The sequence below is a fragment of the Saccostrea echinata genome, unplaced genomic scaffold (assembly GCF_033153115.1).
Source record: "Saccostrea echinata isolate AGI-Se365-2 ecotype Australia unplaced genomic scaffold, CSIRO_AGI_Sech_v1 ptg000025l, whole genome shotgun sequence".
NCBI lineage: Eukaryota > Metazoa > Mollusca > Bivalvia > Ostreida > Ostreidae > Saccostrea > Saccostrea echinata.
The window spans coordinates 11,681,874-11,697,028 of NW_026889774.1; the positions used below are offsets into that span (position 1 = coordinate 11,681,874).

General features: G+C 31.4%; 1 protein-coding gene across 1 annotated transcript; it reads left to right on the forward strand.

Annotated features, from left to right (window-relative positions):
- Positions 1–7,924: 7,924 nt before the first annotated feature.
- LOC133192623 (uncharacterized) lies at positions 7,925–11,145 on the forward strand. Its single transcript, XM_061328616.1, has 2 exons — positions 7,925–8,123; positions 10,303–11,145. Exons 1-2 carry the CDS (start codon positions 7,947–7,949, stop codon positions 10,693–10,695), a joined length of 570 nt encoding a protein of 189 aa, XP_061184600.1. The 5' UTR covers positions 7,925–7,946; the 3' UTR covers positions 10,696–11,145.
- Positions 11,146–15,155: the final 4,010 nt, after the last annotated feature.

Consider the following 15,155-nt stretch of genomic DNA (forward strand, 5'->3'; position numbering starts at 1 on the left):
CCCAACTTTTTAGGAGGCATGATAGAGATCTAAGGAAAAAATGTAAAATACTGAAAAAATGTGTATTTTAGCAAAACATTTGAGATGCATCAACAACCAATTGCATTCCCAACACGAAACACAGGTGTACATGTATGCATTTAAGCAGATTAGAGTTGAATTCAAAAACTGCCATACATACATGTATATAATACATGTAGTTCAGAACACAACTTTAGTTGTATTTTGAAACAAACCTCCATAAATACAATATTAAGGACATACGCAATGTAGTTTTGAACTTTATTTTTATATTCCCAGAATGACCTTTGTACCATTTTATAATGTTTGGTAATGCACTACACCTTTCCCGATTCAAATTTTGGAGTAATACCTGCTGAAACTTTTCTCCCTTAATTTTTCTTTAAAAAATGCAATGATTTTCATCATTTGATATCTGTTCAAAACTCCTGGAAATGTATGCTGATTTTTTGTCTAAGAACATGCGATGGTATTATTATTTTAAACTAAAAATATCTTGGAAAATTATCAGTGGGAAAGGTACATTGTAAAGTACATTTACGTTATGTCCTTAACTTAGCTTTTTTAAAATACGTAATTCAAAAGCCAGGCACGGTGAGAAAAATAGCTTATACTAGGGCATTAACCCGTGCATGCACAGGTTGAGGAAGATGTGAATCAATTGGCGAAATGATTTTATGAAATCAAAGTCAACTGAGTTTAAGTATTTAAAGAAAACAAAAGTACGTTAGCAGTAAGTACATTACTTGGGGTTCTGTTCCGAGTTTTTTACTACAAGGAGGAAGTTGTGTTGTATACTAAAATCCAACAGATACATGTTATTTTAGTTCGAATTGCACCTGAAAAAATATTATACATAATTACAATTAGTGTATGCATGCATTTGCCTTTCATTAGTACGGAAGCGTATTAGGGCCGCAGCAGTATCTTTTATTAATTTGTTTTAACAAATTACTAATTTGTTATAACAGATTACTAATTTGTTATAACAGATTACTAATTTGTTATAACAAATTACTAATTTGTTATAACAAATTATCAATTTGTTAAAACAAATTACTAATTTGTTAAAACAAATTACTAATTTGTTATAACAGATTACTAATTTGTTATAACAGATTACTAATTTGTTATAACAAATTACTAATTTGTTATAACAGATTACTAATTTGTTATAACAGATTACTAATTTGTTATAACAGATTACTAATTTGTTATAACAAATTATCAATTTGTTAAAACAAATTACTAATTTGTTATAACAGATTACTAATTTGTTACAACAGATTACTAATTTGTTATAACAGATTACTAATTTGATATAACAAATTATCAATTTGATATAACAAATTAATAATTTGTTATAACAAATTAATAATTTGTTATAACAAATTAATAATTTGTTATAACAAATTATTAATTTGTTAAAACAAATTGATAATTTGTTATAACAAATTAATAATTTTGATAAAGTGAAAGTGTATACAGATCTATGGAAGCCAGATGAGATCAGAAATCTTTTTATAAGTTGGATTTGTGAAAATAATAAATGTACAAGCTCTGCAGCTACAGCTTTTGACCAATATGTTAATCTGGATTTACATCTTTTAGCATTTAGAGTTTTCACTGTCAAACATTATTGTTATAAAGATAAAATGCATCAAATTCTTTGGTTCCTATTTACTTATTCTTAGGAGCTCTATTTGAATTTTGTCCTCCTCCCCCACCAGGGCTCCATCCTTGACTCCCATCTACCAGGTCATTGCATCCCCGTTCGTATGCTAGGAAAAAATATCTTATCAAAAACATGTTATTTGGAGAGGGAATTTTTCCCACCCTGAATCAACATGTTCATTATAATATGTTTTTTTTTTTTTCAATATGTCTTTTATTTTATTTCATTTACCCCCCCCCCTCCCTCTCTCTCTCGATTCATTCTATACATGTACCAAATGATTTATGCCTACTGTTCAATCCAGTTTATGTATCATGAATAAAATATATTTTAAACTAAACCGCCGTTCCTAATGCATAAACCTGAATCTGCTCCTCTGGTGAACCTCCTTGGCCCCAATTTATGCTGGGGGCAATAAAGGCAACATTGAAAAAATGAATTTGTAGATAAATTATCATAGAAAAATTGATAAGCACTCTGTAATAACCTTTTCTGAAAACGAAAATAAACAATATTCTTGAGTGGGTAGTACTTCGTAAAATTTGAATTTAGATACCTTGTGAAGTTTTTTCATGTATGTATGCAATTTTTATAATCAAAATACGTGCCTTTTGGAAAAGCCCTCGAAGTTCCACTAAAGCCTTCATAACTTATTATTGGCTGAAAACTTTGACAGTTGTTTCTTCAAATTCATTTGTAATTTGTATCCTGGTTGTATCATATAGGACTACTCATATATTTTACAAGAAATCGTTAAGCAATATAATTTGTTATAACAATACACACAAAATATTACACATGTGTAAAGAAGGAAAAAATAGGTCTTCTCCCCTTTTGACCCCTGTGTTGACATTGAAAAAAGTGTTGATTTGAATGGATGACGTTGAAATCATATTTAATTGTCCGGAACTTCGAATTTTTCTCGAAGGATCCAACATTCTGTATTTCTTCTACATAATCCCTGGGATGCAGCTATTCTTTTAATTGTCTAACAGAGAAATCTATTCCAAGGAACTGACTCAAAAAAAACAAAACAAACAACAACAAAACAAAACAAAAATTTAAAAAAAAACCTGCAATTAAACAAAAATTAAAGTGCTTTAATCTAAGTTGCTAATTCATCTAAATCCACATTAACATATTGATCAAAAGCTCTCCAAAGCTTATGCTTTACGTTTTCATAAAACCGATTTAAAATAAGATTTCTGATCTTATCTGGCTTCCATAGATCTGTATTCACCTTCATATTTTGTAAAAAAAAAAATAATAATAATAATAATTGTTTAAATCAAATTACTAATTTGTTATAACAAATTACTAATTTGTTATAACAAATTACTAATTTGTTATATCAAATTAATAATTTCTTATATCAAATTATTAATTTGTTATAACAAATTACTAATCTGTTATAACAAATTAATAATTTGTTATAACAAATCAATAATTTGTTATATCAAATTGATAATTTGTTATATCAAATTAGTAATTTGTTATAACAAATTAGTAATCTGTTATAACAAATTAGTAATCTGTTATAACAAATTAATAATTTGTAATAACAAATTGATAATTTCTTATAACAAATTGATAATTTGTTTTATTATACTTTCATATTAAATACTAAAATCTGATTGGTTTAGACACATTTAACAATCCGTAATATTACCCTCAGCGTTAGCAACACACTTGACAACGGGTAACATTACGAAAATATCACATGCGTTCAAATCATGCGCGTACGGTTCACCGTAGAATTCTCAAAACGTCGGTTGTGCGTTTGAAGGAAGCCGAATAAACGACGTCAATAAAAGCTTGCGTCCGATGTAGCTTACTTGAAAAAGACAAACGACAGACGAAACATCCTTGCGAGTGCAAACTTTAGGTGATAAAGGACTTTTGAGTAGCAAACAAATAATAAAGAGGTTGGTAAATCTTTTACGAAGCTTTCCTATTGAGAAAAATAGAAGCGGGGAGTTTGAAAGCTTTCTAAGCGTGAAGTTAACGAACGATCTCCGAATTTTTTAATGACATCCGAAATCAATAAGACATTCAGTATAATAAAATAAATAGTGCACGTTTTTGAGGGTAACAGTTGAAATTGACACCCCTCGGAAAACCATTGTCAACCTCCGCTGACGCGTCGGTTGACAATGGTTTTCCTTGGGGTGTCAATTTCAACTGTTACCCTCAAAAACGTGCACTATTTATATAATAACAAATTAGTAATCTGTTATAACAAATTAGTAATCTGTTTTAACAAATTGATAATTTGTTATAACAAATTGATAATTTGTTATAACAAATTAGTAATCTGTTTTAACAAATTGATAATTTATTATAACAAATTGATAATTTGTTATAACAAATTAGTAATTTGTTAAAACAAATTAATAAAAGATACTGCTGCGGCCCTATTACGCTTCCGTACATTTGCCATTCTTATATCCAGCAATAAACATTATATGCAGACAGTATTAATGTCTATGTATACAAATGCGAGGTGTTTGTCTGATGGCCTAAAGAGATTGAACATTTAAATTGAATATCAGTAAAATATCAACAATGTGAATAAGTGAAGGATAAAGATGAACTTATTCTCTTTGAAGAATTAATTCAAAGAGTAATATTTTTGGAAGAGAAATGAATGCGTAAATAAAAATCCAGAAATCTGACAAAATTAGGCTCAAGCCTGAACAAAATAAAACTCCTCAGATGATTTTACCGTCATTTCCTCGCCGAATCAAAATCCAAATCAGATGATATGTAAAAAGATATTATAAAATTATTAAAAATGCTTTTTTCAACACTTTCATCAGTATGTATCTTTTATATCCAGATGCTTATTTTGGATGAAAAATGTTTGTTGCTATAGATTTATTTATCAGAATTCTTAATTTAAGCGATCGAAGAACGTCGGCCATTTGGAACATGTATATTTTTTCTTTGTGTTTTCAATTCAGTAAATGAGTAATGAAAAAAAAAGTTAAAACGAGACGTCACACAAAATAAAAATACTTTGAGAGGTATTTTTTTTATATAAACTTGTACAATATTAATTTAAATAAATAATTAACTAAAGTCAATTTCAAGAACAGAATAGATAAACATGTGAAAAGCTAACATAATGAGAAAAAAAAGGTCGATGAAATGGTGCCCCATAAAAATAATGAAAGTTTTTTGAAAACATTAAATGTATACCATATAAAGTCATTATAGGAAGTTGGTTTATACAATACTTTGCTAAACTGTTAAGCATAAAAATTTCTGACTTTCATTCTTAGAAAAAAGGACACTTAGCCTAAACACGGCCTGTTCAACAGAGCGAACGTCCGCGAGCGCTCGCCTAAATTCCTTATCCTTTGAACAGAAATGTTGGCGAGCGCTCGCGAACGTTCGCGCTGTTGAACAGGCCTCAGTCATCACCGTAGTTTTGTTTATATTGGTTACGGCAAGAGTTAATTGTGCTTGCATATCGAATATCCGCCCCGTATTGTTGGCTAATCCCGTTTCAGAGTATTCTCCGTTTTCGGAGATAGTTTAGACTGACAAAGTTGCAACCAACACTCACCGTTTACAACAATCACAATGAATATCTTCGATAGAAGACTCTCAAACGGTGATGTTCCACGTTAACTGCGTACTCTTTTCGCTGCAAGCGGTAAACCTAGTACTCCTGATTCCCGACTGTCCAAAATTGTGACTTTTTATTGATACTCATTATACTGCTGAACAAAATCGCTTCATACTTCTCAGACACATTTGTAATTTGTTGACATGAACTCATACATAGTGGCTTTGGGTACATCTTCATGAGGAGGGGACATTCAACTTACATAATTTGGATATGGCCTATCTGACTTGAGCTTCTTACTCGGTTAGAATCACGTGTTGGTAAATTTGTTGAAAAGAAATGTGGGGCATGGAAAAATGCTTTAACTATCCAATGTACGAGACCGATTGTAAAGGAGAGATTGTTTTCATGACCTGGAATGCCCAATGGTACAACTCCTTCTAGGGGATTTTTGGGGTGAAAATTTTTCAAAGTCATCCTCAACTAAATGAAATGTATATTATGTTATACTAAATTTTTTATACAAATACATATAATAGTGAACTTGGCGCGTATAAGTTCTGCGCAGTCAACGTTTTTTAATATTTCAAATTATTAGAGGATCGTTACCGATACACATTGCACAGATATTATTTTTGAAGCACATTTACAATAAACTTCGTAACTAACATAACTGCCCTAAAGGAAGAAATACAGTTGAACTTCGGTATCTCGAACACCGATATCTCGAATACCATGGATATGTTGAAGTGATTTTGAAGTCCCAACCACTTATTCTTTGAGTATTTTACCCTTGATATACCGAGTCGTCGGATACCTCGAAGTTTTTTCTCGGTCCCATCGACTTTGAGATAACGAGGTTTGACTGTATTAATATAGAAAGCACAAATAAAGATACCCACTGTCGTCCCAGCCCGGGGTTGAACTCTCGACCTGCGGAACTTGTCTCCTAGCATTGCAGGGACAGCGCGCCAGACCGCTCGACCAATTAGACAAATTATTTTTAAAAAAATCCTTTCGATGGCGATAGAATTCTCGCGGCGCTGTCCTATATACTACACGGTCATTGAGAATTGGAGTGAGATACTATATAGATTCTTGAAGAACAAAAATTGTAAATTAAAAGAAATGGTAAGATTTAAGTTATCTTTCCTAGAAGAGAGATACTCCTTAATAACAAGGACTTTGCATTCATGAAATTAAAAACACACTTCCAAAAGTATTTAAGAAAGGACTTTTTTTATTCATTTTCACGAGTACCTAACAACTAAAACATAAAGTTTACATTGTTTGCAAGATATGTAGGTTTGTAAGATATCCTTTATTGATAAGTTTCAAGCAAACGATTTTTTTATTGCACTATGGCTATATTTCCCGACGTCTAACTTTATCACTTTGCATAGAGTCAGTTCCTTTTAACATTACTGCATACTCGCGTATGATTTTTCTTATTCGAGTGTCTAAATACCAAATTATGGATTAAATGCTAAAACCACGCATTAAAGTTATTTTTGTCAATCACTGGACGATCGGCGACTTTTAAAAGCCGATAAGTTTTTTTTTCTTTAACGCAAAGACTCGTAACTGTTTCTTTATATACAAATAGAAATGTTCCGTCGTTAAGTCATATGTATCGTGATCTGATCTAATCTGAGGCTCTTAATTGACTTCAGGCATCTATTGTTATTTATTAAATGTTTGCCTTGATTCTATTTAAAATATTGGTCTTTGAGGCTCAAGACCGTTTTTTTTCAAGACTGTGAAGAAAGATTTGAGTACAAACGTAAGTACACGTACTGCATTCTTTTTATTTAAATCTAGCTTTCGGAAAAAGTACAATATTTTCAATATCTTAATTTTAAATCGATGCAGTTCAAGATATGAATGATTAATTTATAAATACCTTTCTAATGGAAAAAAAAATATATAGCAAAGCCCATGTCTAAGTATAAAATTACATTTTAACCAACCTATTATTGGGATGTTTAAAGAATTTAAATTCAAATTTTGAAGAAAAAAAATCAAAGTTCAAAAAATGATCGGATTTAACCGTAGAAAATAACGGTTGTTAATTGGAACTGTAAAAGATTTAAATAGCCATGAGATTGGCAAAATGTCATTTAAAATGAAACCTGCGTCAAAAATATACATGCTGCATCACTGTTTTGGAAAGATCTTGCAAGATCTACTAGATACTGAGAGACAGAAGTCGTGTGGCCCCACTCCACTCCGTTTGCTCGTTTTGTTTGTCTGTCATAGTTTTGAGACAATTTTGGAACTCACAGAATTGTCTTTACTGGGAAGCCTAGCTATCTTATCTTAGTGCGTTAGCGTTTTCAGATGAAAAATGTGTATAGTTCGAATGTATATATACTAAGTTCTTTTCCTATTTCTCTAATTTCAGAAAACAATGTACCTTTCATTATCGAGAGAAAAATAATCATATAACATTGCATATACACATATAATATGATTTAAAAGATATCAATAAAACATATTCTTTGGATAAAGTAATTTTTTTAAATGGTGTAGGAAAGTTTAAGTGCATGCTTCATCTACTATACCACCTGGCAACTTTCTCTTGATAAAGATTACTAGCTTTATCTTTTTTTCAGGTGGGAATGTTGACAGTGGGCAACTAGTGAGTTATTTACAGCAATGGCATGAGACAGGAAGATGTCAGTTTCCATAGCTCGCAGACCGTCGACTATGTCTGGCGGAAGTCAGCGCCGTCAGTCATCGTCTGCCCAGTTCGAGAGTCGGAGAGAGGACTTCAAACGGCGCCAATCCGTGAAATACCAGTTTCCAACCTTTATGCTGACTGAAGAGGAAGAGGCTGCTCTCATCAATGAGGTATACTTTGATTTTAATCTTTCTTCTATAAATCACAATGTTCTTAGGAGAAACTTAATATTTTGGACTGAATTAGCCTATGTAAATATGCGGAAACCTTTAGACTAATATTTCATTGCGGGAATGCAAATTGTATATTCTTTATTGTTTGCAAAGGCTAAAATCGATATCATCCGCGGATTTAAAACGTTAAGTTACAGGTTCGCCTACAGAACACAAATATCTTATTTTGTATCAGATTTATTACAAACAAACGTACTTGTGATCTTGATGGTTCACGTGGACTTAAAAAAGGGTATCTGTATAATATCATCGGGTCTTCGCAAACAAAGAAAAATAGATCTGACGATGGATTAAGTTAGGCTATTAATAATGTTCATCGATAACTTTTTTTTGATCGAAGGTATCTAGTTATTTCTGGACCATTCGTGTTTATGAGAACGATATGGTTTTTTTCCCCAAAATACACTTGCCAAAAAAGATTACCTTAAAATCACTAATATCATGCCATCGTGTTTGAAGTCAGTCGTTGTCATATTTAACAATGATCCAGTCTTCTGAATAAGATTTGAATTTAAAAAAAATGTAAAAGAGTGTGTATAATAGATGAAGTAATTTAAAAAATGTATTTCAGTTCTGAAAATTCTCGAAGGTATGACCTACATGATACTTTTTACCCTGGCATATTTCACGAAGTGTTATCGCTTCATTAAAAAATAGGCATGAACGAAAAAGTACTCATAAAGTTTTAAAACTGAAATACATTACTTGGATTAATATTCCAATAATTTATTTATTTCATTCAAAAAATACACAGAGTTTGATAAATTGATGGGGTTTGGTTGCAATATTACTCCTCATTGGTTGAAGTTATTAAGGGTTAGCCCGGTTTGAACTTAGAATATTTCTTTCAAAGGAACCTCAAGAAGAAATCGCATATTATGTAAATATAAGTCTATTCCAACTTCTTTTGCTCGAAGATAAAATGATACAATAGACCAACATGTGTTTCATTTCAAGCCATAATTCAAATACCTAAAGAATTTTGTTTCTCGACTGTTTTGTTTGTTTCTTCGTTTTTGTTTATTTGTTTGTTGTTTATTTTAAATAGAATCTGGGTTTTTTGGGGGGAAATGTTATCGAAAAATTTTATTTCGGATACACACAACTCCCCATAATAATACATAGTATGTCAACCTGACATTGAGTGGGATGGCCGAGACAGACATTATATTTCACTAGTTCGTGTTGTGTCTAGTAAAACACATCTCCTAGGGAACTTAAAACAAGAGAACAAAAGTGAAACAAGAAGAGGGTGAAAGGTTTTTAATTTGAGAGGCAATTAATAATTCATTTTCTTGTTCACCATGCAATTAATAATGCATTGGTATGGCAAGCCTTTTCGATTTTGTTCTTAGGAAACAAGGTATGTCGTAAATTAGAAAGCAAACTATTGTTGAAAGTATTTTCATCATATACCGGTATAGTAGACCAACTGATGGCTAAAGAAAGTTTAGGCTCACCCTGGGGGACCTACTTCCCGATTTTATTCTTTCTTATCAACTTCGTTTCAAATTCTTTCATTTGGGACCCTATTCCAAGCGTTTTGAAAGTCTTGATAATTTGTACATAACGTATATATGTGAAACGCCCCCTAGGAAAAATTCGATGTCTTTGATATGTTATGTTTTTTAAACAGTGATCAGAAATAGAGAGAAAATAATTATAAATCCCATTAAATTTTTTTTAAAGAAATTTTGAAAAAAAAATTTTAATTAAAAAAGGGGGAAGTGAGCAGAGATAAATTTACAGTGCAAAAGATTTGACAAATGAAGAATTGAAATATGACTTTGTCTTTCAGCGTTGATTAAAGTGACGTGTCCGTCTGTTAAGAAAGATAACTCTCGATTTTGATAAGATATATAATTATATAGTAACCTATTAAAAGATTTGCTGTGTTTGACAATAATTCCACTTACATGCTGCCTGAAATGTTCTGCCAAGGATGCTTGAGTTTAGTCTTCATCTATAGAATTGTTACAATTCAATTTAAGAAATTAAATTTAATTTAATCAAAGTGTACTGATGGGAATTGTCTTTCTATTTTGATTTTTTTTTCAACTCTGAAATCTATGATTTATAATACATATACCCATTTTTACACTTCTTTACCCCGCAGAGCAATGTCAGTGAAGAATTCATTCGGAGGGAGGTCTTCGGTCCACCACTACAGGAAACAACCCTGACTTACGTCGACAACACAGTGACTAGGCCAACCACTGCAAGTGCACGAAGGTCAGTTTTGTGGTCACATGAGCGAAAAGCCTACGAAGAGCAACATTCTAAAACAATGAGGGAGTTCAAGAGCAGACCATATATGCAACACAAATACCCTGAACTTAAAAAACATTATCCGGGCACTTGGAGGGTTGTGGATGCTCATGAACTTAGTAGTATTGTTGATAGATTGTGTAGGCCTACAGCTATCAGCAGAATTCGTGCCCAGTCTGCTCCACTACTGCACAAACGAGCACAAAATAACAGGACAAAGACATTTTCATCATCATACTGATTATAAAGATCGATGGTGCCAGCTTCATTCAACAATACATGTTCAGAACATGTTGCAATACTCGCAAAGCGTGTCTGTTCTCTCGTGAGATTTTCAACCTTCCTGTGAACAGTATTTTTATAAATCTATTTTTCTGTACTTGAATGTTTTTGCTTATATTTAATGTTGTATACGTGTACGTTAATATGATAGGAACTGTAACATATATAGACAGGTTATATAAATCTTTATAAAAACTTCCTGAATGGAGGTTTTAATTTGTTTACATAATACTTGTAATTTTGTATGCCTTTAATTTTATTCTCGTACATGTAATGCAAGTATTCAAAATTTAATTGTAGTTTCGTACGCATCTAACAAATATTGGTGCCAACTGAGTCAATGTGATAATTAATGTGATCATTAAATAAACTTACAGTGCATTTATATTGCATATTTGGGGATACGGTTTCATCATCTTCATTACTTATGTGTTGTCTAATAAATACTGAAATGTTTGTTGATTAGTCATTTTGGTTTATGATACAACATTGGACTGAAAAGTTTCGATGAATAATTGTCGCCTGTGTTTTCATAACCGTATTGTTATTTCATAGAAGATTGTTTTCAATTTTAGGAACATTAGGTCAGAATTTTATTTTAGAAGATAACCTTAGAAACACCTAGTCTGTATGGTGTTTTACACTACATCATGTGATCTACCGGTGTTGTAGAGTAGGATTTCCCCCATAGCCAACCCCCCCCCCCCCCGGAATCTGTACTCAGAGTAGGAGTTCCCCCTGAGGGGAAGTCTCGCACTAGAGCCAAATTTCCTCCACTTTCTTTCTCAAAACAGGATTCCCCCTCTTTTATCAATGCTTAAATCATATCGACAATATTTTGGCTAAAAGTTTATAAGAGTCAACTGATTTTTAATGGAAATATGCGTGTTTCCAACTCAAGAATTGTCAAATTTAGTGTGAAATCTTAAAATAAGTAATTGATTATAATTGATCAATATAATTGATCATAATTGGATCCATATATACTTCAAATCATTGAGTCTCAACCCAAAATTTTAACTCGCAGGAAATCGTAAAAGTAGTCGCTAAAATAATCGTAAGATTCGATGCCTCAACACCCTCTCTCGGCGCAGCGGTACCTGTTTGTTCACGGATTTTAAAATGTATATCAGGCCACCTTTAGTGATTTGATAATTTGTTTGCCCACTAAAAGGCCCAGTGTTTTATCTATGAATCCATCCTTTTTACAAATCCTACAATTTATGTTATTGATAGGTTCAACCTACCATTTTATGAGTATTTGAAGCGAACATTTCTCCAAAGGGAAAAAAGCCAAAAACAAAACAATACAAGAAACACTGCTTTTGCAACCCTAAGCATAAATATGCCCCCACGACCCAAGCGTTGTAATATTGGATTTGAAAGCAGAAAACAAATCCCCTTACAGTTTTGCAAAACTTTATTTTTTTTTGAAAGAAATAAACTTAATATATTTAGTTCCATGGCAACGGCAGCTATTTTGGATATTTAAACACCAAAATCTCACTTACACATCAATATTATGTACATGTAGTTTGAAATACAATTTGAGAAAAAAATCCATTTAAAATAAAATTCCCTTTGTTTCCATGGATACAGTTAAAAATTTGTTCACCCTATTACATTGTACCATATTTTTTTTTCAGAAACCAGTTTGACCAGATAAAAAGAATTAGATATTAATACTTCAAAAAAATTGAGAAAAATGAGATTTAAAATTTTCAATTTTTCCTACTTCGTATGCTTCAATGAAACTGGTCGCCATTTGGGACACACACTTGTAACAATGTATCCCCCATATATAAGTACAACCATGATATTTCATGGGGGGATTGGGTCTGGGGAAATCGAACTATATAACTATTACACAGAGTAGGATTTCCCCCCGGAAATTTGAATTTGGTGTGGAATTTCCATAGGAGAAATCCTACTCTAGAGTCATTTTTTTCCGTGGAAGGGGGTCCAAATATTTTCCCGGGAAAAATACTACTTTAGAGCCAGTTTTTCCTGAGGAGGTTTTAGAGGTGAAAGTCTACTCCACAAGTAGTTTGACCGGTAGTTTGAGCCAGTCAGATACTAGCTGGGAAAGATAGAGACAAATAATAAAAACATATACGTAAATCCTACAGAATATGTAGTTTGTTTGTGTAAATTCTTTTCTTGTCAATTAGATATAGATTTGAAAACATTGTACATGTATATATTAAGTTCAGTGACCATGCAGGAAACTAATGGAGTGTTCTTTTAATCCAAAGACCTTTGTTTATCAGGGATTTTTTTTTTTTAATATTCCATTGTCCTCCATTAATTGAAGAACGGACTTTCAATATTAATTAAAATTAAAATGATCACAAAAAATTGTGTTTAATATGGTAAGATAGATATAAGGCGATAGGGTCTATAAATTTGTTTTATCTTTTGGCAAAATTGCAAAGAAAAACCCTGATCTTGTCTGTCTGTCCTTTCATCATACACAAAGAACAAAAATACTTCATGTCGAATCCTCGGATATTTCGAAATATAATATCGGTTCTGTCGGGTTCGATATAACAAGCTTTGACTGTTCTTAAGTGTAATATTTTTTTTTTTAAAGATGACTATTGGAACAATACAATAAAACAACTACTGTGATTAATACATGTACTCTTTCAAAATAAGGTTTAATTGGTGTTTAAGTAATATCATACATAACAGTCCTTTGAATGTCAATTGACTGTGCAATTTACGAACTTTCACAAATTTTCATTAACTTTAAAAAAGAATCATTTTGTTTCAGGAAACAAAGAAGGTCATCTAGCCAATTTTCGAAAAAAACAAATCCATATTTCATATGGTAATCGCATATGCAAAGCAAAGTTGATTTATATATTATACATCATGTACATTTATATGAAAATCATAAGAAAAGTTGAAAAATCTTGCCTTTGTTCTCATACCTGGAACTCCCTACCCGAGCATCACGTCTAGAAAATGTTTATTAAGGTCTAAGAGATAAAAAAAAACTTCTTTTTTTTTTAAGTATAACACAAGAAACTCTTTTTGTAAATATTTAGACAATGTTTGGAAAGATATCAGTATTGTATGAATTGATATGACCAATATATGTTACATTAAAAGTTTAAATCTAAAGTTTAAACTCATCTTTAACTATAGTTATAGATAAGTTTAAACTTTAGATTTAAACTTTTAAAGTAACACATATATTAAAAATATCAATCTTCCATTTCAGCTCACATCAAAAAGTATCATCCCCTGGTATCATTAGTCACCAAAAAGTTTTAAGGAGATTGGGTGGTCAACAAATTACCCACAGATTACAAGAAAAATATTAAGTGATTTTTCTAGCCATAAAGTATTATTTCACAAAGATAAAAATGTTAAATGTATAATATTTAATGCAATTTCAGAGATATTCTTTTCCAGGAGTTTTATGTGGTCTAATATTTACATTTGCTGTTTTTTTTTCTACTAAGCCAACTGTGAAATTGATTTGAAAGCCATTTTTGTATAATGACATTGTCTGCATAATCCAGACGTGTGAATGTAAACGCAAACGTCTGGATGATGCAGACTAAAGATGACAACGACTGCCCGACCCTCTTACGTACATTAATTGGCTTGTGTCATTTCAAATAATCTCTATTATGGGTGTCTGATTTTTTTTTCATATTAGAATTGTATTCCTCAGATACCTATATCGCTCTTCGTGAAGCTGATTTGAAAGACTTCTGCAAGACAAGAACTGGAACCATTTCGGAGGAAAAAAGTTGAAGGGTGGGGGCGGGGTGGGGGTGGATTTTACAATGTAATTGATTAAAAGTTTTACAAAAAAAGATAAAGAAAACAAACTACCCCCGAAAAGTAAGAATATGTAAGTGAGAGTTTTAAGAAAATATTTAAAAGTCTTAAAACTATAATACCAGTAAATATGATCCGTACAGTACGCATTAACAAAATGATTTTTAAGACTTGTTTTAGTTTGAACTAAAACATTGCCATGTCATTTTATTTGTCAGCAGAAGCAATAATGTCTGTTGTAAGCGCTTTCATTCATTCGCGCATCATTCAGAAATGTACATCGATATATACAACTATCTCCTGTATTATTTTAAATCTTTATCATATATAATGTACGTAGACATTCAAATGTTAAAAAATTATATTTCATTAGAATGATAGTTTTTTTTTTGTTTTTTTTTTTTTTTGTTTTTTTTTTTAAACTTTCAACTTCAGGAATATGGCTTTTTTCTATAGTTAATTAATATTGATCCGCGGAAAAAAAAATACTGTTGGATCCAAAGAAAAAATAAATCTAATTAAACCTTTTGATCGAAGTAGTGTATCTGTGCTAACGGAATTTACAATTTTTAATGTGGCAGTCAAGATTTTAAGAACACATGCAGAGGTATATAAAAATCT